At 36.3% G+C, this 22,729-nt stretch overlaps 3 protein-coding genes and 1 non-coding gene across 4 annotated transcripts in view; all 4 read left to right on the top strand.

The window, feature by feature from the left end:
• The window catches only part of LOC145914701 (centriolin-like), a 28,967-nt gene extending 12,767 nt beyond the window's left edge, over window positions 1-16,200 (top strand). Inside the window, exons 20-44 of the mRNA XM_083002521.1 lie at window positions 4-110; window positions 852-996; window positions 2,361-2,498; window positions 2,677-2,793; window positions 3,005-3,194; window positions 3,638-3,798; window positions 4,248-4,486; window positions 5,749-5,941; window positions 6,484-6,690; window positions 7,159-7,305; window positions 7,696-7,818; window positions 8,192-8,335; window positions 8,738-8,829; window positions 9,137-9,335; window positions 9,856-10,002; window positions 10,213-10,341; window positions 10,722-10,823; window positions 11,124-11,312; window positions 11,856-12,025; window positions 12,607-12,808; window positions 13,155-13,318; window positions 13,684-13,879; window positions 14,325-14,498; window positions 14,824-14,919; window positions 15,645-16,200. Coding sequence (XP_082858647.1) covers window positions 4-110; window positions 852-996; window positions 2,361-2,498; window positions 2,677-2,793; window positions 3,005-3,194; window positions 3,638-3,798; window positions 4,248-4,486; window positions 5,749-5,941; window positions 6,484-6,690; window positions 7,159-7,305; window positions 7,696-7,818; window positions 8,192-8,335; window positions 8,738-8,829; window positions 9,137-9,335; window positions 9,856-10,002; window positions 10,213-10,341; window positions 10,722-10,823; window positions 11,124-11,312; window positions 11,856-12,025; window positions 12,607-12,808; window positions 13,155-13,318; window positions 13,684-13,879; window positions 14,325-14,498; window positions 14,824-14,919; window positions 15,645-15,776 — 3,903 coding nt within the window. The 3' untranslated portion in view covers window positions 15,777-16,200. The remainder of the gene's footprint in view (window positions 1-3; window positions 111-851; window positions 997-2,360; window positions 2,499-2,676; window positions 2,794-3,004; window positions 3,195-3,637; window positions 3,799-4,247; window positions 4,487-5,748; window positions 5,942-6,483; window positions 6,691-7,158; window positions 7,306-7,695; window positions 7,819-8,191; window positions 8,336-8,737; window positions 8,830-9,136; window positions 9,336-9,855; window positions 10,003-10,212; window positions 10,342-10,721; window positions 10,824-11,123; window positions 11,313-11,855; window positions 12,026-12,606; window positions 12,809-13,154; window positions 13,319-13,683; window positions 13,880-14,324; window positions 14,499-14,823; window positions 14,920-15,644) is intronic.
• LOC145914834 (U4 spliceosomal RNA) lies at window positions 8,415-8,555 on the top strand. The gene has a single exon (XR_014403403.1). It is a non-coding gene; the product is annotated as a U4 spliceosomal RNA (small nuclear RNA).
• A 642-nt stretch (window positions 16,201-16,842) lies between the features above and the next one.
• LOC145912983 (anaphase-promoting complex subunit 7-like) lies at window positions 16,843-18,788 on the top strand. The gene has a single exon (XM_083000470.1). It carries the CDS (start codon window positions 16,885-16,887, stop codon window positions 18,565-18,567), a length of 1,683 nt encoding a protein of 560 aa, XP_082856596.1. The 5' UTR covers window positions 16,843-16,884; the 3' UTR covers window positions 18,568-18,788.
• A 5-nt stretch (window positions 18,789-18,793) lies between these two features.
• LOC145912984 (clusterin-associated protein 1-like) lies at window positions 18,794-22,711 on the top strand. Its single transcript, XM_083000471.1, has 7 exons — window positions 18,794-18,977; window positions 19,351-19,607; window positions 19,956-20,121; window positions 20,398-20,503; window positions 20,815-20,984; window positions 21,042-21,160; window positions 22,015-22,711. Exons 1-7 carry the CDS (start codon window positions 18,844-18,846, stop codon window positions 22,302-22,304), a joined length of 1,242 nt encoding a protein of 413 aa, XP_082856597.1. The 5' UTR covers window positions 18,794-18,843; the 3' UTR covers window positions 22,305-22,711.
• Window positions 22,712-22,729: the final 18 nt, after the last annotated feature.

Here is a 22,729-nt window from a genome sequence, read left to right as displayed (position 1 = left end):
AAGGCTGAAGAAGAGGCTGCTGCCATGAGAAGATTGGCACAAAAGGAGAAAATGAAAAGGGAGGAAGAAATTAAAGCAAGAGATGAGAAAGCAAGATACCACGATGCAAAGTAAATAAAAAAATATATTCTTTTGTTGTCATTTTGTGTGAAGATTCTTTTGCCCTGTTAAGGACTGATTGAAATTAGTTTGCTTGAATTGCTAAAAATTCAAATTAGAAATAGTTGTTCTGCCAAGCGAGTAAAGTACAACACCTCAGTTTATCCAGTTGTAATATTATTATATATAAACTTAATATTTTGGGTATTTACTATTTTTTTATGTATCCTTGAAGATGTTTAATTACTCATATACACAAATTTATTACTCACATGCACAATTCCACACCCTATCTTTCCCCTTTTTCTTGAGCAACACATAAGTCTCACTCGCTGTGCTTTCATAAAGTTTACCTTGATATTGGAAAGCCTATTGTTGTATTGTGTGCAGGACGCCACATTGTGATTATAGGATGTTTGTGTTGTGTTTGGTTAAGAATGAAGTAAGTGTGGCTTTTGTGGTTGTTGCAATTCACAGTCTTAGCCAGGCAAATATAGTGGTGTGTTGGCACAGGAGCAAAATCGATGATAGATGACAAAGAAATATTTGGTAAATGTAACAGCTAAACCTTAAAAAAGGCTTGTGTAGGTAATTTTATAGTAACATGATTACGTGTTGATTCCAACATGACTTATTATCACAAATATGAAGCTTTTGTGAACTAAAAAATACTGTATGTTATACACAATATCAGCGTTGGTAGTTTTTAGATATTTTCTGCAATTTCTACATGTGGTTACATCATGATACAGATCTCAAGCTGCTTTGCGTGATTTGGAACGTGAACTTGGGGATACGCGTCGTGGAATGAGAGACAGACAAGCTTTAACTGAAAAACAACTGAAGGAAAATCAAGCAAAGATCGAGGCTCTCCACAATAAACTGCAAGAGCTCGAGGTTTGTTACTGGTCGATAAATATTAAAAATATATTTTTTCAAATGTAAATTTGTACAATATAATCTACTGGACAAAGTAATACATGTTTTTAAATGTGTTTTTTTTCAAATATTTGGTTTACTTTTTGATTGTTTTGCATTTTTTCCAAAAATTTTTTTTATATATATTAATTTCTGCAAGTTTTTCATTTAACAAGGCCTATAAAATACCTTTTACCTACAACATATATGTAACAATTGTTACAAGACTATTGACCTAGGGTTTCACATAAAAGATGTCAAAAAATCCGCTTGTAATTCTTTTTTGGTTATGTTTGACAAATATATGTTGCTGTAAAAAACTTTTTTTGGAAAGTTATGTTGTTACCTTATGAATGTTATCATGCTAAAGAAAGTTGGCATAAAATGTGTTTAATCCAATAAAGGAATGTGCTCTTAGCAAACGAATAGCACATTTTTTTCACCACCATTGTTTTGTGCTATTGTCCACCACATGCAGGCAATACAAACACACAAAGGCCAATGTTTGGCATTGCAACAGACTAAGCTATTGTTTTAGGGTCTAGCTCCCTTTTTTTCTTTGTTTTAAGTGTAAGTAAGTGATGGCTTGTGGTTTTGGAGAGCATTGTTATGAACAGAACTTGAGTTGGACTGTAGTGCTCCAGTAATCAACTACTAAGTCAGTATTGGTTGTTTTAACTTGGGCTTTGAAGTTCATTTTTATTTGGATGAGTGGATAAGATGTTTACAATGCTTATTTTATTTTAACGAAAAATGTGTTTGAAAGCAAAACATATCTTGCATGCTTAAATGTTTTAAACAATTGGTTAAACCAACTATTATTGACGTCACACTTACATCTATAGTCATATCTTGTATTTTATTAATATCTTTTTGTTAATAGAGTTAATCTAGTTACATAATGTCAAACTATTTGTTCATGTGTGACAATGCTGTTAATAGGAAGACTTATCCAGTAAGAAGATATTGTAGCTCGGATAGTTTCAGTAGCCAGGTTTGAGAGCACTTTTGCCAACTCTTTAATTGTTTGATTTGCACTTAAATGGTTTATGGGATGGGTGCTTATCTCCACAAAGTCAATGTTGCTATAACAACGAATTTCAGACCTTGTTCTGCTGAAAATATGTCTTGTCGTTAACTTCATTTGCATTGGTTGTTTATCACTAAGTTACTATCTTATTTGCATATGCAGAAAAGTAAATGTTGTAAAATAAAAATTTTGAAGCAGTTAAGTTGTGAATAAACAACATTGAACTCTGATTAAGAATGTTAACTCTCATTTGTGTTATTATTTATTGATATACCTGAAATTTGGACTTAAAAAATTGCTCAAATGTTTATAGGAGGAAAGAGCTGATGACATGGCAGCAACAGCTGATGCTGAAGCTACAGCGGCAAAAGCCCTTCGAGATCTTGCAAGGGCAGATGAAGAGATAAAAGCTTTACAAGATTTACTCCATGCTCATGAAAATGAAATGGATGTAAGCTCATTTGAAGAAAAATAAGCATGTTTCTTTTGTAAAACTCAAGCTTTATCTGTGTTTTGACTAATTATCAAATTACTTTTGCCTGTATTTACCCACCTGTGTATTTGTTGCTTTACATTAATATTTTTTGTTAATTTCCAAGACACACTGTTTGTAATAATGTTTATTATAGGGTGGTCAGAATCATGGTACAGTGCGCAAGTTGCGTGACACGCTTGGAGTGCGACAGAGGGAAGTTGACCGCCTTAAAAAAGCCCTCCGCTGTTTAAAGACTGACAACCAAGATGAAGTAAGAAAAATTACTGCCTAATTTTTTGTGTTGTTTTGTTATTGCTAAGCAAAACTAAACTCTGTTCTGACAAGTAGTAAAGTTTTGTTGTATTTTTGAATTGAATTATATTGTTCCATCATGAAATATATCCGTTTATTACCAAACCGGTTGTACAAGGTGTTTTTTCAACCATCTTGAATTGCGATATTGAATACGTCTTTTTCTGCAGGTCGATGATCTCTTAAATGAAATCGAAGCTTTAAGAAATGCACTTTCAGCCAACACCCAACACATTAGAACACTATGGCCTGGGTATTATTACTTTGTGCCTGAGGGTCAATCCCCTGGAAAATGGGTTTACTCCAAGTCCAAACGAGGGGGATCACCTCCGTCACCCCCGCCTGTACCATTTGGTCCTGGTATGTTTCCATCCTTACTAATTTGGTGTCCTGAAGTTATTGTACAATTTACACATAGAAAGCTTAGCAGGATAAGTATCACTTTTCAGGAACTGACAATGCCCGTAGTGTGAAATATAACTTCCTGCATTATATCAGACTGAACCTGTTAAAAAGCTATGGCTTTTGTATTTTATATTATTAATGAAAGAACAGTGATCGCCAGGTCATCGTCTTTAGTTGTGGTTTAGATCCACATTAGAAGTGATTGTGCATTAATTTTGTTTTATTGTTGTTAAATGTTCAAAATTTTTGCAGAAATACATTGCTCTTTTGTGTTTACTGTATACAATGGCACATAAAACTGTTCACATGCCAAACTATGTATTCATTATAATTACTTTCATAAAAAAAGCCTGTGTTTTGTATGTCAAGCTTTAAACACTATTTGAAATAAACTTTAGGAATTCCTGTCGGACAATCTGGAGCAGGTGGTTTGCAACCTGGAATGCCTGGAATGATTGCAATGAGAGAAGACGGATCACTTGTCCTCGTTCCATTCGAAGGGTTGTTTTGTAACGTTCCTGAACACCACGAGTTGGAGGATGAGTTAGCTGAGTGTCAGGTGTGAAGTGGTTTGCAAAAGTTTAATTTAAAAAAAAATAGTTTGAAGTTATCCATATATGGTAATAGTTACTAGAGATTAGAAATTCATGTGCAGGGTTGACTTGTTTAGTGGTAGGAAATTATAGAAATGCTCAATATGAGCATGTTTCAAGGTAATATATAATATTAAGATTAATTGGTGAGGATCAAATTTACCTTGTAGGTGATCTTTCCATGTCAGTGCTCTTCAACTCAATTTTTAAAAAACTACAAAAGAAAAACGTATATTTTCCACCAACACCAGCATTAAATATTGTGAATTAATTACTTGCATGGAACCATTGAAGTTAACAAAACCCCCTGGGAGTGGTTACTGGAACACTAGGGTTCCGTGGAACTAAGTTGAAGAGCTCTTCTGTATATGATGAATGTGAAACAAAAGTCAAATGTTTTTTTTTTATTACATAGGAAGCTTTGGAAAGATGTCGACAGAAGCGTAAAGCTGAAAAGCAGGAACTGGAAGAACTTTACCATCCCTTGGAAGAATCGGAAGCAAGACTTCATCAACTGCAGGAGCTGATCAAAAGCCATGAGGAGATTGTGGAGAAGCTGAAGAAGGATGAAGAGCGGATGTCCCAAGAGAAGACGGAGACTGCTAAAGAGCTTGCTGATCTGAAGGACACACTGACTAATAAACTGAACAGGAAGTAAGAAGTGTGTTTATAATGCCTGCTCTTTTTAAAACAAATGTCAATATCTTTGTTCTACAGGTTAAACACAGCTAAATATACACTTTAGCTATGAAGTAATTTATACATAATAAAGTTAATAACATATATAGTTAAAAATATAGAGTTAATGAAATGGAACGAGAGCAGATGTTTTAAACACGATCTGTGTTCATCATCAGTGCCACACTTTCAAAGTTGGGATATGCCAAGGCGAACCCGAACTCGAATACATTCGACGAATATCAGCACAGATTTCATATTCGTGCGAACCCGAATATTGCGCAAAATTAGTATGCGAATATTTATTGAAGCATAATATGATGGTGTGATACAACCGCCAAATTTTTGTCTTTTTCGCATGACCCATACCGGTAGCACACCGCTTATAACGCCACGAGAACTGATGTAGTCGTTTTTGCTATTGGTTTATCACCACGATTGAACATAATGCCGTTGCGATTGTATCAAAATCCCGGTGGTCTAACATCGTATAGTTCTGGGCGCTGCTCGTAGCACGGGTTTTCGTCACCAAAATACAGAAGCGCATTTAAAAACAAAAGAACGGAAGTCTTGTGTTGTTCGACATTATATTTTGACAATCATGTCATAACGGCTTTATTACGTTATGTCAATCCAAGTATCGTTTTTTTCTAAACACTAGCGGTAAAGGCCACTGTTCGTCTGAGGTGTACTATAGACTCGGTTGTTGGTTTCCAAAAGTTTATTAAACTTTGCGGAAATCAACTGTATGCAATTTATTTGTTGTATGATATCAAAACAATAGTTGGTGAAGCAACATACTTGCGCACGTGATACAAACGACCAACTATTATTGACGTCACACTTACGGGCGAATATATTCGGGTTCGCACGAATAATGTTTCTTTTTTTTCGGATTCGCACGAACCCGAATCTTTGTCCATTTGGCACATCCCTAGTACACAGTCAACTTATCTATAGTAAGTTAGTACAGCACTGATGATAAACACAGGTTATGTTTGAAACATTCGCTTGACATGTCCAACATTCTAACTTTAGCCTATACTTCTTCAATGTCAGTATTTATTAGCAAAAGTGTATATTGTGTTGCCCTTTTAAGAATAAAGATAACTGTAAAAAAGTTTCAGTTACCGTGAAAGTTGTATTGAAGTCAACATTGGTAACAATTTAAAACCCCACCATTTCAACTATGTGTGTATTTTCTAATTGTAAGCAATATTTCCGTATTGAATTGTAAGGCGTCAACTGGAAGGAAGAGTGGAGGACCTTCTCGGGGAGATGAGAACAGAACAAGCCCTTCTCCAACAAGAAGACATGCAGGAGGAGCTTCTTGCTCTTGAAAAGACTCTCGCCAAGCGAAGAGGTGAACTTCGAGAAGCAGAGAGATTACTTCATGAGTCAAGAGAAGAATCTGATCATGCTGAACAAAAAGTAATTTGTGTTTGTTTTTCACAATTGTTTTATTTATGTTAAAAAACAAAGAATTGATTGTTGAAGTGGTCAAATTTACCACCTTTTGTCAAAAATTATTATTTATTTTCTTAAATTGTTGGAAAATGGTTGCTTGGCCTGTGTAGCTGGGTGTTTTTTTTTCACTAAAAAATTTGTGTCAAATGACCGAAATGCCAGCAAAAATTTTCAATTTATTTTGGTCATTTACGATATAATGTTTTCGACCGTCATCCGCTCGAAAACGATTCGCCGAAAATTATGAAAACGACGTCCGGGGCAACACAAAGGGCATTTTCGCCTAGCGATGAGACTCGAATAATCATCCAGTCAATTTCCTTTGGGACATTGTGTCCGAAACGGCTTTTATTTTTTGTGACATTTCTAAAAAAATTGGGTCAATGACAGACAAATTACACAAAAAAAACAGAAACTATTTCTTAGTTTTACATGTTAGTGTCCTCTGCAAAGGTAATATGGATAAGAAGATTCGTGAAAAAAATGTAAAAAAAAACTATTTTTAGGCCGATGCAATGGCGAAGCGATTTGAAAGTGCGCGCACTGGACTTACTGAAGCGGAACAAGATGCCGAGGAGTTGGAAAGGCAAGCGAGCGAAACTGGTTCGAAACTCGTGCGAGCGAGGGCCGAGTTGAGACAACTTCAAGCTCAATTTAAGGAAGTTGAAAGCCGAAGAATACAAATTGATGATCAGAGTCGGCAACTGGCCAGAGTAAGATTAATTTCCAAACAAATTTGTTATTTTATTTTAACATTTTTGTCGTGTTATTTTTAGTTGCAAGCTATAATGGCGTAGTGCTTTGCATAGTTGGGATTTACATAATTAAATTGTGAGTTCAATGTAGCAAAGTTATTTAAACTACTCTGAAGGGTAATCTATGGTTGGAAATGACATCAGCGTCGCACAAAAGTGTGTGGAATAATTGTTTCGTCTTTTTTGCGGCCCAGTTGCATTTAAACTTAACTGTAAAATCCTCGGCCGAATTTCTCTAAATTCGCATATTTGGCGTAGTGGATATTTTTTAAATAAGTATTTGGAATAAATAAGAATTAAAATGTTGCATTTTATGTATTTTAAGGTTTTAACTTACAGGAAAACAGAAATTATTGAAATTGTTTTTCTGCATAACAAAAATAGAAGACAAAACGCTTAAATAAACCGTTTTCTCTCTCTTAACAGATTGTGACGAACAAAGAGGCAGAATTCACAGCTCTCGAACAGAAAACAGAGAACATGACGTTGAACTTGGAACGACTCCAGTCAGAACTTATTATGACGGAGGAGAAGCAAGCTGACCGACTCTCAGCATTGCGGGAAAGCGAAAAGGTGACAAAGGGAGAAAGAGTTAAATAGCATAATATCACCACACGTAAATGTTAGTCTTGCCAATGCACTGACAACAAGCTACATCCAAGCTAACAATCTTCGTCGCTGCCATTGCAATATTTCTGCAGTCTGTAGCCCTTACGAATCTTAGCCCTATTATCCCAGAAATCAACACACAATTATTTCGTTTTGTTCAATCGTATTCTTATTCAAATATAAACATAAAACAAATAAATAAATGTTAACAATAAAGCTAAAACACCCTGTCACAACCTAGTAAAAAGCATTACATTTAATTTACTTAGTCCACTAAACACAAACGCATAGACCTTATAAATAAGGTCACATCATCAACGAAAATTTTGATTGTAAATATCTCATTGCCTGTAGGTTTTGGCTGAAAGAAGAGAAGAAATTGGAAAGTTGAAGGACCAAGCCACGGCCCAGAGGGAAGAACTTGAAGGTCTGGATCGATTGCTCGGAAAGAAAAATACCGAACTGCACTTGCTACAGGTAGCATTAATATTAACGCTGTATTTTATTTCTCTCTTCATCGAGAGTAAGTTAATCATAGTGTTGCAGGACCAAACTAAACGAGTTTATAGATTCTTCGTGTCTTTTGCGCTTTTGTACCAGCATTTCATTTTGTTGTCGTTTTTTGCACCCGATAAAGCAAGGGCAACACGCGAAAGTTAAATTTTGAAGATAAATGAATATTTTTTTTATTTCAGTACCACTATAACAGAGTAGTGCAGTTTAGTAGCTTACGACTGATCCAGCTTGTTGCATAATATGTTTATTCTGTACTTTGTCACCAACAGTGATGTTTTATCAAAACACGTTTGTCAACGTGTACGTACTTACCATGAACGAATTTTTTTGCAAGGAAAACATTGAACAACACCAAAGCGAGCTTTCCGCTGTGCTGAAAGAGGGTAAAGCTGACGTACAAGAGAAACAAAAACAAATAAAACAGCTGCGTCATGACGTTGACGATCTGACATCGACCAAAACCGATTTGGAAAATCAAGTGAGTAGAGCGACCGGCGCACCACAAACGTTAGTTTGCTCTCCTCGCGTTGTGGTAAGTTGTCCGCCCATGTCTCGTTAGCTTTGCGCAGAGGCGATATCGTAGCCGATGAGGATTTTCCGAGGCGCGATTATTGCTAGTTGAAAACTATACCCAATACCCCGCCCTGACGACGTGCAAAACCGTCGGCTGTGGCAATTTCTGAAGGGTTCTCCGGAACTCTAACCTTTCCTAATACGATGCTTCCTACAGAACCACTGATTTAGCGAATGCAAGAAAGCATTATGGTGTGGATTGCGTAATACTCACTTTGACAGCAAACGAAATCACAAAAATGGAACCATTTGCCAACTATTTTATCATTGAACAACATAGCACATTCCAAAAACTTTTATTTTTTAGATCACACGAAGAAAGGCGGAAGTTGCTTCAATTAGAGAGAAAACTGAAGAAGCGACGGAGGAATTACAAAACCACATTTCCGAAGTTAATAAGTGAGTTTTATTGTTAGAGTACATTATTCTGTATCTATATCCACTTTACCACAATGATTTATTCAGTATTTGTTTTCCACAATTAAAATTCTGCACTACACCATATTAGTCTCTGGTTTTTGACTGCTATGGTTCTCTAGTTTTTTAGTAGGGCCTTCGGGGCAATCACTAATATTACTAAAAACTGCGAATAAAATGCATATGTCTAGAGGAAAACTTTGAATTGACAATATAATAAACCGGTGCCCAATCCCCTTTTTGTGATATTATTGGATAGAAAAATCAAAAGCAAACTGTGTTTCTTCAGGCAAAAGGCGGAATTAAAACACGTGTTAGAAATGCTCGGATTGGAACAACAGGAGCTTGAGAGCTTACGGAGACAACATGATGTAAAGTCATCCGAACTAGCAGAGACACAACGGAGGTTGCTGGAAGAAAGATCAGAGCTTGACAGGATGAACTCTGATACGCAGAGAAGAGATGCGGATTTACAACGAATCAAACAGGTGTGAATGATTGATTTTTCACACTGGTTAATAATGAGTGGCGATGTATTTTTATCGCCCATTGTTTTTTATGACTTGGTTTCGTACCGGTTTAAGCGTCTTTTAAAAAACATACTTTACCTTTTAATAAAGTGGCATTTACCGGACTTAACAGCTTATTTTGAATCTACATGATATATACTATAAAATATTCGTTCTTCCGGTGAAAAACAACAAATACATACCTTTTGTTTAAAAAGATTGTATTTTTCTGACGTTTCGCCTGTACGAACGACCGGGGTTCTGCATAGCAAAAAAGACATTGAACGCAACTGCACATTTTTAAATACAAAAACTTTCCATTGTTTTGTTTTAGAAAAGTTTTTTTTTTAATTTTCCATTCATGATTTCAAACAGCGATTTACAATAACACAAAACATGCAGCCCACAGTTACGATGTTACGAATAAAAAATGTAATTCCTTTGCGTTAATAATAGCACTATCTGCATGATATGCACAAAACAATCATCTCTTGTACAGAACGTTGAAAAATATCGTGCCGACGTGGATTGCCTCACCACCGAGAGATCCACACTCACTGATACTGTGACGTCACTCCTGAAAGAAAAGGAGATATTGACGTCAAATGTGACGTCACTGGATGATAAAATTCAGGCTGGAAAAAAGGTATAAGAAAAAATAACCAAGACTGACTTACGGAGGAATAGGAGCACTCGACAAACGTTTAATTTTTCTTTCAAATTTTGCATGTGTCACAAAATACATGTTTTTCACATTTGACCTTCGCGAAAACTAATTTCTATCACAAAAACAAAAATCTTTTGGTATTGTTTGTTTATGTTCGATGACCCATTGTTAAAATGATTTCTATTTCAGACTTTGTCCGATATTCGAACCGGTATTGACAAATCAGGAACAACACTCGATGAGATTGAAATTGAACTCTCTCATGCTAGGAAAGATGTTGAAGAATGTCAACATCATAAAGTTACCATCAGCAAAGAGGTATTTGCGCTAGTAGTCAATAAATAATTCCTAGGACTGGCCTAGATTGCTACTTGGTCATCCAACCAAGATATTGCTTGTTTCAATATAAATATTTCGCCTATACGGTATCCCTAGTATTCTAAAGGCAGCAAATAAAACAAGAGTAACCGTAATGATTAGAATCAATAGAACACATGGTCAATAAATGTTATGACTAGCCAAAAAAAACATGTTTTTTGCAAATAGTAAGACTGGTTCCCTAATTTTTGCAGAATCTAGCCGTTTGGTTGGTATTGTATTTTATCAGCGACACCAATTTCCTATTTTGATATTAAGTCAATGTTATGAAACTTCTGGATAGACTTTTTTGCAAATGTTGACCCTTTTTTTGATTACAGATTATTTCTTTGCGCGCGTCCGCCAAGGAATTGAAGAATGAGGCGTCGTCTTATAAAACAGAACTACAAGATACACAAGAACAACTTCAGAATATTGAACAGGTCGGCCAGACTATCACGAAATCAGTTATTTAACTAAAGCATCAAAAAGGGGTTTGAAAAGGAAAAAGGTCATTTTTAATATAGTTTGGTCACCATGACCTAAAAGACTTTTTGACTGTGCTCGAAAAGCGAGGCCTTCTTCAAATGCGAATTCCAGACTTTATTCTTCTATTATGACAAAATACTCCTATTATGACGTAATATGCAAACTATTTAAACATCAACCAACCTTCAGTGCCAGTGCATTTAAAAATTATGTAAAGAATTTTTATCAAACTTCATTCTTGTTCACTAAAACAGGATCTTCGAGCTAACATGAAACAACGGGATGACATTTCCCTCGAAACAACATCCCTTAGGGAGGAGGCAAGAGCAAGAGCTCAACAACTTGACATCCTCAACCAACAGGTGAAGAGGAAAGAAGATGAAGCAGCGAGAGCTGAGGAGGACGCGAAAGATAAAAGAGAGATTCTGGAGGATCGGGAAAAGGTAAAAACACGAATAGAAGTTGTCTGGAAGTTGGTGCTCAGTATTAAATTTACTTTGCGGAAGGTCGTAGGGCAGGGATTCCCAATCTTTTTGTGGTTGCGTACCACTTGGAGGTAAAACAATTTCAACGCCTACCACCTAGTTGAGTGTTACAAAGTATCCTAAGCGATAAAGTAACAAACATTTTGAGATCACTTACGATTTTTTTGATTCGAACAATATCCGCAAATTACTGAAAGGTGCTCGCGTACCACCTGGAATGCCGTCGCGTACCACTAGTGGTTTTATAAAAATAATAAATTCAAATCAAAACATCCTTTTTTGCGTCAATAGCTACACACAACAAAAATGAACAGCACATACAGTAGGTAATATGTCATGGGCACCGATAATATCTTAAAAGGGTATCGAGTCAGGCGCCCTTAGTCTTTAGTCATTATCATGTTTCCGTGTATTAAATACACTGTTGTTGCATACGAGCGTTAGATTATTGCGTAAATATTAACTTAGGGTTTTTGTTAAATGTTTCGTGTGTATTCGAAGGAATTGCGAAGAATATCCGATGCGGCAGAGCGGGAGGAAGAAAGGCTCTCTCGCACCGTATCCGATCTCAACAAGGAAATTCAACGCTTGAAAAATGAACTTTGTGAACAAAAAGATGAGCTTGAAGCTGTAATTATCAAACGGGATGCGATGCGTCGTGACATGGAAAGGTAATAATGTCGCAATTATTTCGGTTCTAGTTTCTGATATGAAGTAACTATTTGTGCTTTTGTATCAAATTCTATAAGGACACTATTCAGAAAAATTAGTTCTGAGAACAATATGGCTGGCATGAGTTGTTGCATTAAATGTGTCTCGGCAATATGATGAGCCAGCATATTACTGTAAATTTCTTTCTCATAAACTCTTCATGTTGAGATAATTAATATGTATTGTGACAAACGTGCATCAATAGATTTTTCGTTTGGTAGAAATTTTACTGTAAACTGCTTACATCTGCAAACCGAAACGAAATTTGTTACCGAGTAAAACTTGTCGTTTTTAAGTCTAATCAGCAAAAAATAAACAAAACAGACATGCAAATATAGCTTGGCTGTAATGCCTTTGCTTCGATGCCTGTGAACCTAACGATAGAAACACGATAGCTAAGATCGTCAAGTAAAGGCATGTGCATTGGGGCGACTCTGTCTTGTCAAGCTTCATGAACACAAATATTAAATTTTGTATATTTTTTGGAATAATATCTTTGCCTGTGTGAGTAATAGCCATCCCTAACATCGTTTTGTTCCAGACTTGGCCACGTTGAAGCGAAATTCGACGAAACCGAGTCACGCATCGCTGAGCTCGAGTCACGTGTCGCCGAACGAGAGCGGGAATTGGTTCAAATCCAACGCGAACGATCAGAAGTGAAAGCAGCTCTTGTGAGCACAGAGGGAGAGTTGCGTTCTTGCAAAGTTCAGGCGGAGAATGACTCGCGGAGAATGCAACAATCGGTAGGTTTGATCGGTTGTTCGCTTTATATATACACGACTAGACAAGTTTTGGCAGTTTCGCTTACAATTATTGGTTGCTGTTAACCTTTGCCTATGACATGTAATATTTTTAATATCCTACTTGGTAGGATAAAACTTCTAACGTGAGGTTTCTGGACTTGGGGTTTTCCGAAAGAATCAAAGTCGTAAGGACCCGATAGTCTATAAGTCTTTAGCATATCAAAGTTGTTAATTTATTTTGCACCAAAGTTGTTAATATTTGTGTATTTAAATTGTTGAGCGTACGTACACTGGATTAAAATTGTGCGACTGGAAAACGAAATTCTAAAATATCGAATATTTTCAGGTCGGTGAATTAAAGGCAGAAAAGGAACGACAACAAAACCGTGACGCAATGGAAATTTCTTCGTTAGAGCGAAATGCCCAGGATCATTGTGAGAGAGCAACAAGACTTGCGAACGAATTAAACCAGATGAGGGGAGAGAACTTACAGCTGAGAAAAGAATTAAGGTTGGTTTGGTCGCATTCGTTGTTTTCAGGTAAAATATTGGGATGTTAAAGATGACGAATCTGGAAGTTCCAAGTTTTCAATAAAAAGCTCCATGGTTGTGTTACGCTATTGGTGCGACTTACAGTTGTTTTGTCTTAACTTGTTGTTTATAGTAGGCTATTTTCTTGTAATTTTGTATTTCCGCCACTGAATGTAGTGTATTTGCTTTTGAATGTTTTACTTAAACTCATCAGAATTTTGATTTTTTTGGCAACATTATGATTTCTATGGCAAAATTGGTGAATTTTAACATATAGCATAATTACCCTTCACGGCAACCATGACAGGGCAAAAATTTATTAACATGCGTCCACATGTCATTCAGATTCGTTGGAGACGAAAAATCGAAGCAACAAGGCGAGCTCCAGCGCGCCACCCGACGGCTGCGAGAGGAAGTTGATGACAAGGTTAGCGAGGGAGTAAATCTTCTCGAAACTTCTCACGCCGATGCCGTCCAGGATTTAAAAGATCTTTACCAAGAAAGTGAATCGACGACACGGAAAATAAACACTCTGCGGGAGGTCAGTATTTTGTGGAATGCTGGTTTATGTGCAAATAAACGATACTGTGTTATAATAAAAGTCTGTTATTCTTGAAGAATCTGACCCTCTGTTAGGCATTGTATTTACGTCTGCTACATCAAATTATTGTTGTGTTTGAAATTTCGATGTGTTTGTGATATTTTGTGAATCAATGATAGAATTTTTTACCATCAATTTTAAGATTTGAAAAATATGTATTGTTTTCTATTTTCCACGATAACAAATATGGATTATTGTGTATAAAAAGCTGAATATAAGAACTAGGACTGGACACGCTTCATTACAGCGAAACATGTTTAAAAAAAATAAAACCATTTAGACAAGGTTTTTTTATTATTTTAAAATTAACTAAAATTATGATAAAGTTTATGGACACCGTATGTAATAAAATCGGCGAAATTTATCAATATAATAATTTTTTTAGATCCAAAGAAACAAATCTCCTCCCCGTCGCATCCGCTCCTACTCCCCTCCTGCTCTTTCGAGTCCAAGCAAATATTCCTCTTCCCGACCCACAGCTCCATCCAACTCCATGCAAACTCTCCAGGAAGAGTTGCAAGCGAAACAAGAGGAAATAGCATCACAAATTAGAAAACAGGTAAGAATATTTGTAAGTTCTCAAGTGAAATTGTCATGAAAGACTGCAGGAATCAGCATGCACTGATGTATGTTGACCGACGGGTCTGTCTTTACATATGAGTATCCAGGAAACCCAAAAAAGTGGAAAACGATTTTAAAAACGGAAATATAAATATAAAATTTTTGACAATATCGCCAGTTTCTGTTTTGAGTTGTGCTACAGAAACTGACCATGTTTCTGGGCGAAATATTTATTTCTGTATAAAAAATAAAGACTTTTCTTGCCTGGTTGCACTGCTGGGTAACTTAGCTTCAATGAAACAATGTTGTTTGTGACATCACAGATGTCACGTCATCGGGAACAATGGCAAGCGCGGAAGTTGCAGTCGGAAGGAAAACTTCGGTCGCTGAAGAAAAAAGTTGACAATCTAGATGAACTTGTGAGTACATGAAATGTGTTGAATATTTGATAATTATTTCTTTGAAAACTGAAAATAAGCTTTGACCACCTGGTATCATAATGAATTATGAATCTGACGCTCTTCTGGTGGAGAACAACAAATATACACCTTTTGTTTAAAAAAGATTGTATTTTCTGACGTTTCGCCTGTACGTACGACTAGGCTTCTTCAGAGAATAAAACAAACACAGTAGCGAAGCGAACCAACAGGGCAAAGAAATTGAGCTCAATTTCTTTGCCCTGTTGGTTCGCTTCGCTACTGTGTTTGTTTTATTCTCTGAAGAAGCCTAGTCGTACGTACAGGCGAAACGTCAGAAAATACAATCTTTTTTAAACAAAAGGTGTATATTTGTTGTTCTCCACCAGAAGAGCGTCAGATTCATAATTCAATTATTTCTTTTCTAATATGTGAGAGTTTTTTTCGAACAAAACATTTAGACTTATTAAACACTTCTGATTTTTTTTCTTCGAAGTGCTTCGAACTAATTTTCATATTTTTACGCTTAGTCAAATTAAAGTTTAAGCGTCAGTTTTTGCCATTTTGGACTAAACTTTATGGTAAACGCTTGAGTTTTAAGATCGAGTATTTGTGCACACTGAAACTTGTCGAAAAACCAATCGATCAATTAATTTTACTTAATTTCTCTCAGAAATTTTCTGTACCCAAAAAAATCCTATGATAAGATTGCTATTATTTTTATTCAGGTTAGCAACACCTCCATGGACTCTCTATCGCACTCTAGAGGCCGCGACTTATCGGCGAATGACCGCGTGCTTCTTTCTCCGACGCTGGAGGAGCGGGAAAATGTTATTCCGGAGAGACTAGATCAACTTTAGTGCCTTAAACTCACAGCATTTTATTTTTACTTGCCACATCAAAATTCGATTTCTATTTTTTCGTTTCGCTCATCCGTCCCGAGCGCAGCAAATGAAATAGTTGTTTTTTATATGTTTGTTTTTATGTTGACGAATGCACGTACACACCCAATTTCACACGTATTTTTGTATGTTTTGCAATGAGATGAATGAATTCACACTGTGCCATCATCCAACGAACTATTTCACATTCCACACAAAAACATTTTAGTCTACATTTTTCATCTTTGCGATTTGCAGTAATTAATTATCTCATGACACAATAATTTTCTTGTTCCTTTTGTACTTTTATATTTTATTCTCGCGTGTATTCTTCAGATTCAAAAAGCTATTGTTTAGTTTGTGTCTTGTTTGGTGTAAAGATAACTCGAATACATTTACGTTTGCGGTCAGTTTTTTTTGTACAAAAATTAGTACATAGACTTGAAGGATTTTCTCCAGTTAGCAGAAGAGACCGTTGCGGAAAAAATGTGCCGGTGCGAAGACCTTTTTCAAATATTAGCCTTTGTGGTAGCCAACATGGGCCCTAGACACCTTGTTGGGCTTGTAGCAAATGCCACTAAATATTTGCCCAGAACTTACACTCGCGATGAAAACGAACACAAATTACGCAAGCGCAAAGTGTGAATGTAGAGTCGACAGAGCATGATGGTGGAAAATCGGAAATAACGACAAACAAGTGATAAATACGTATTAAGTCATTATTTCGCAGAATTAAATATTTGACATTGTATGTGTACGAGTGGTTCATCATTTAGTTGTTTGTAGGTAACTACCTACCATAGAAATTGGAGCAAAAACATAACAGCTACATTTAAACAAGACAACTGTCCTCTCAGAGTTTCCGAGAGTTTTTTCGTAACGAACTGTAGCGAACTTTGTTTGTCATATTCTGTGGAAGTCGAGGGTGCATTAAGAGTATATTTTTTTTTTCTTTGGGTACTGTTATGTAATCAAACATTGTTGACATTTTTAAGTTTTCCAACTGGTTTTGTCTATTTTCTTGTTGTTTCTTGTTTTAGCTTGAGATTCGTCTTAACAGAACAGTGTAGCTGGGAACTTATTCAAAATGGCTGGAAACTTGTCCACATTGGTAGAAAAAGTTCGTTCTCTGCATTTGCTTGGCTTGCATTCATCTACAAATCTTCTGTCAAGTTTGGTACTGACAATGGTAAATAACCATGACCCAACAGATTACATTAACCAGTGCGAGCTTTACTCTTATTACGGTGACACCCTCTATGAGAACAGAGAGTTTCAAAAAGCAGATTCCATATATCGAAAAGCTCTCATTGCGTACAAGAACATACCAAAAACTGCATCAAAATCAAAACTCTCCAACAACAATATTTCTGACATTAGTTTAAAGTACAAGATATATGAATGCAATATTAAACTGAACAATGAGGATTATGCTGTATTTATTTTGGAAAGTATCCCTCAAAAATCAAGATGCCCAAAGGTGAATTTTGGCCTCGCAAAATTGTATCAAAAGCGGGATATGGACCGAGCAGCAATAGCATGTTACAGAGAGGTTTTAAAGCGATGTCCTCTGGCCCTGAATTGTGCAATAGAGCTACTTAACCTTGGGGAACACCCTAATGTGGTAATCAGCATGGTTAAATCTGAATGCAACCTAGATTGGATACCTTCCTACATAAAAGCACATGCTTTAGTGGTGAACAAAGAATATGCAAAAAGTGCAGCTGCTTTTGATGCGCTTACACAACGGCCACTGTTAGTGTCGAACACAACTTTGCTTTATGATCATGCTATGGCTTACTGTCGAGTTGGAAATTATCCATCTGCTATTCAGAGCTTTCGTACAATTCATTTACAGGACCCCCGTTGGATAAAAGGCATGGACTTGTATGCCTATCTCCTTTGCGAAGATGAACAGGGCACAGAACTTGAAAATCTTGCTATGGAACTGTTTACTGTTTCTGAGGTGCACCCAGAACCATGGGTTGCAATGGGTTATTTGTCACAAAGCAAAAACGATTACACAAAAGCTGTTTATCTTGCAGCCCGGGCAACTGAGTTGGACATAAACTGTGTACAAGCACTGCTCCTGAAAGGCGTGAGCTTGAGAATGTTGGGAGAGGTAAAAATTGCTGTAACACACTTTCGTCAGGCTTTAAAACTTGCACCAAAACGGCTGGAGTGCTACATAGAAATAGTTGGTTGCTTTTTACAAGAAAATAGGATCAACGAAGCTGTGACTGTTTCAAAGAATGCTGTAAGAGTGGTTGGTCCTCTACCAAATGCACTAGTACTGCAAGCAGGAACAATGTTGCCTGACAAACCTTATGACAAAAGTTACGAAAAAGCTTATGATAAGGCAACAAAGTTGGCAGAAAGAGCCTTGGTTCTTGAACCAAATCACCAACCAGCAATTAAGATGTTAAGCACAATAGCACAAAGGCAGCATCGATATAAAGATGCAATAAAGTTTCTAAAAGATGCCATACAGATTCATGGAAGCAGTCATCTGCACACAATGCTTGCCGATTGCTATTTTAACGTTTCCAAATTTCCTAATGCAGTGGATCATTACAACTTGGCTTTGTCGCTAAACCCCAACAATCCCGCTGCCAAAGACGGACTTAAAAAAGTACACAGTTTAGAGCAAAGCAGTGCATTTGAAACTGACCATGATGAAGAAAGTGAGAACTTTCCAAATGACGAAGGTGAAGATGGATTTCGAATGGCTACGAATATTGAGTGGCCTCATGAAACACCATGGTCTTAATTTCAAAAATTAGTTTCAAATATAGGCATCAAGCCATTCTTTGTATAAAATCCAAAATCATGAATATGTAAAGGTGTTCCTTAAGTTCAAGTTCATTTGTCTTGCTTTTGTGCATGTTCTTGTACCAAAAAAATGTACCAATTTTCCGTTTTCAATTTGACATGAAATAGTGCTGCCATCCAATTCTTTTATAGCGCCAAAACTGCCAGAGGAACATTATTTCCATTGTTATTCAGGAATTTTTTGTTCAAGATTAGGGGTAGATAAACTTTTAGGATGTCATACAGAGATATGAGAAATTTTACTGAAATGATGAGAAGCCTTGGGTATCCAAGGTTGATCTCAATGGAGAATTTCAGAACTCCAAATTTCGAACTTGTTGCTGAAATTCTGCTTTGGCTTGTTGGAAGGTAAGTAACAAAATTACTGGTGCTGCCATGCTAAATGCATAACCCATTCAAATGTCATCCATTGTGTTGATGGAAAAGCTGTTTAAACGTGGAAATTGTGTGGATATCCAGCTCGATAGTAAAATTATTCCCAGGTTGTGTTTATCTTTATGCAAAACATTTGAGAAAACAACCATATGAACTGGAACATTAAAGTATATATATGAGCACATTTTCTATAAATTTTAGGTGGCAACATCTGCCTATTCATATGATAGAATATAATTTTTCATTTTATTCCTGAACTTTTGATGCAATCTATCACGAATTTCATAAGTTGTACGAAAAAATTGTATGTACTTTTATTTCCCCACTGATTCATATTCACCATTAGATACGATCCAAATGTGATGTTGCCAAGTGACATAGACACAGAGCAAGATCGAGTCATCTTCATCAAATCGATCGCCCAGTTCATTGCTACAAAGGCTCATATCAAGCTCAACACAAAGCGTTTGTACATGGCTGATGGTTATGCTGTCAAAGAGTTGCTGAAAGTGACAACTGTCCTTCGTGATGCAATGAAAGCGATTGCTTCTGCTTCAAAGGATGATATATTGGGAGGTCGCAGTTTGACTTCTTTTGATATTGGTGAGGACACAATCAAACTTGCATATATCAAACAAATCCTTGATTGGACATGCTTGTCTAATTTAAAATTTTTAGTTATTTAATGGCATTGCAGATTTTGTATGGAAATGGAAAAGCCTATTTACTGTTAGGTGTAGATCCACAGTTTGGGCATTGGTACTTAAATGGTGCGCCATTTTAATGTTGTTTGGTGCACTGCAAGCTTACTTGGAAGATTTAAATATTGTTTCTTAAAAAAGGTCAATATTTTTGTGCGTTTTCAATACATTTCGTTATGGATAACCATTCATGAAAGTTGGAAACCACCAGTTTAATTGCTTTATAACAAAAATTATTTGCCTTTAACAGCATCAAAGCTGCATGATCTGAAGGCAGTTCGACAACTAGCATCCAATGTAACTCAGAGAGGAGCAGCTCTGTATCATCTCCTATCACAAGAACCTGATTTGCGGGAAGCAAGGCAGACTGCACTTGCCCAACCTCTAGATATAAACACAATTGAAAAAGGATTACGGCAAGTGTAGTTTGCAAATAACGCATTTGTGCTATTTTTGTCTGTGGAAACTTTGTTTGTTGAACTCACATAGGATTGTAGAAACTATTTGTTGCAATATAATTTAAACCTTACTGTGTATACAACCACAGAATAAAGAATTGTTACTAGGTGTGGCATTCTTCTAAGATTGAAACTTTTATGACAAAACATATTGTTCCAAAACATATATAGAGTATAGATTACAGACTTTCCTTGAAAGGAATTTGAAGTTAGTAAATATAATGTTGTTTTCAGTTCAAGTGTTATGTCAGTGGAGAGCGAAGTGAAAAAAACTTTGCACAAGTTGGACAATGTTGCTGCTGATGAAGCAAACCTGGAAGCAAAGATAGAAAAGCGGAAGGTGGTTTGCCATAGGACAATTTAATGTTAATTTCTTTAAACAAAACACATTTTTCTTGGAACACTGCTTCTTCATTAAGTAATATTAACATTGGAAAATTGTCCATTTAAATGTTTTTTTTCTAGTGTCTAAGCACTTGAGACAAACAGTATCTTTATCAACATAAGTTAACAGAAGTTTTAAAAGTGTGACAAATGTACCAAGACAACAATATTAATAAGTGCCAAGACACTAGAAAATAGCAGTCAAGTAACAAGAGACTGCGGTACAAGTTTCTGCATAATCTTAAAAAACATATTGTGATTTGTCAGACGGAGTTGGAAAGATCAAAGAAACGACTTTCCACTCTGCAAAATGTCCGGCCAGCATTTATGGATGAGTTCGAACGTCTCGAAGATGAACTCAAGCAACAATATGAAGATTATCTCGTGAAGTTCAGAAATATGACTTACCTTGAGCACCAAATGGAAGATCTCAGCAGGTAAAAATCATTTAAAATGAATACAAAACTGTACAGTAAACTTTCACTTGTTGTCAGGCAAGAAAGTTTGAAGGTGGCAGAAAATGAAAACTCGCTGAGGCGTATCCAGACCCGATTGAAAGAAGAGGAAAAGAAGATTGTTCTTGATAATGATTTTGATCATGGAAATTTAGAAGGTTAGTGTCTTGATTTGCGTTTAATGTTTTGCATAAGCCTAATTATTATTTTGGTTGGTCTTCTATTGATAAAAATCCTTTCTGATTCTGTATGAAAATTCTAAAATGTGGAAATCTACATTCAGGTTATTTACATCCTGACAAAAAAAGAAACCAAATTTATAAAATGGCTTAGGACAGTTCTTTTCAACCTTTTTAAATTCCATCCGCACTTCTCTGTGACATCCGCACAATGCGGCCAAACCGCGCATGAAATGTTTGCGAACCTCAGGATGTACATAACTAATACCAACAGCCAGGCTTCATGATAAATTGCCCTTTCTTGGACGTTTCGAAATTTAAACGATTGGAAACCTACCGACGATTATAGGGGAAGGATTAGCGTTGCTTACTGAAGCTAGTGCACAAAACAAAATATGAAAAATTCTTAGTCTAAATAGCCGTTTATCGGGCGATTGTCATTCGCACCATGTTGCCCATCCACACAACAAATTTTCACATCCGCACCAGTGCAGATGGTCCCACAGGTTGAAAAGCACTGGCTTAGGAAATTCAACCAAGACATATGCAAAATTTTTAACTATTAAAATAAGTAATTTTTTCTCTTATTTTAAAAGTATGTAAAAGTCACAATCTAATGTATGGTAAGTGTCACCAACACTGTTTTAAATTGCTAATACAGGCTTAATGAGAAAATGCTAGTGTATTACATTTGCCTCAAATGCATAAAGTATATAAATTGTTCCCTTTGTCAAACTCATCTGCAACCATTGCACGTTCCAGACACACATATGGAAACCTAATGTGCATGACTTATTAATCCAGGAAGTAAAATGTTTCATTAATTTCCTCAGATTTTGGTTCTGGGTCGAGTGACTCCGACGAGGAATTAAACGATGAGCAACTTAATCACGATCCCTCTCGTCCTCAAAATCCCGCTCGACCTCACGCTGGAGTGAGAAGAAGCATGTACGTTGGAGAAGAAGACGAGGACACGTTGTCAAGCACTGATATCGAAGGTCAGGAGGAAGACGAAGAGGATTTAGATGATGATGATATCAGTGCCGACGAGCTACTTATGAGAGAGGCTGTTCCTGATGGAGACGGGTCACCTATTGATGATTTAGATGATGATAATTTCTAAAATTTTAGTTTGATGTGGAGTTCTGCTTGTTGTAAAAGGTTTCTGTTTTCGAAATTCTGTTTGTATCACATTTTGAAATGATGTCACAGACACTTTAAAAATTGTTTTGTGAGCTGTTATATTGTATGCCTTTCCAGACATATAATATTGCGAAATGGTGCAGCTTTTTGCAGGGTCCATGTTAAATATATTCAAAAACAAAACTAGGATTTCTACTGGGGCAAACAAAATTTGCCAAGAATATAGCTTAAAATGCACTGTTTTGCGGTTTCTGTTGCACCGCAATGTCCATACAGGATAAATCTGCTGACACAAGATAACTATGATGTTTAAGCTGCTGACAGTGCATAACAATATTTTTCTTTGTTGGTGACTACATATATATTTTGTAATAAACCTAAAAGATATTTGTTATGTGTTCACTT

This window comes from Ascidia mentula, chromosome 9, assembly GCF_947561715.1.
Source record: "Ascidia mentula chromosome 9, kaAscMent1.1, whole genome shotgun sequence".
In the NCBI taxonomy this organism is placed as follows: Eukaryota; Metazoa; Chordata; class Ascidiacea; order Phlebobranchia; family Ascidiidae; genus Ascidia; species Ascidia mentula.
This window is presented reverse-complemented; position numbering and strand designations above follow the sequence as displayed.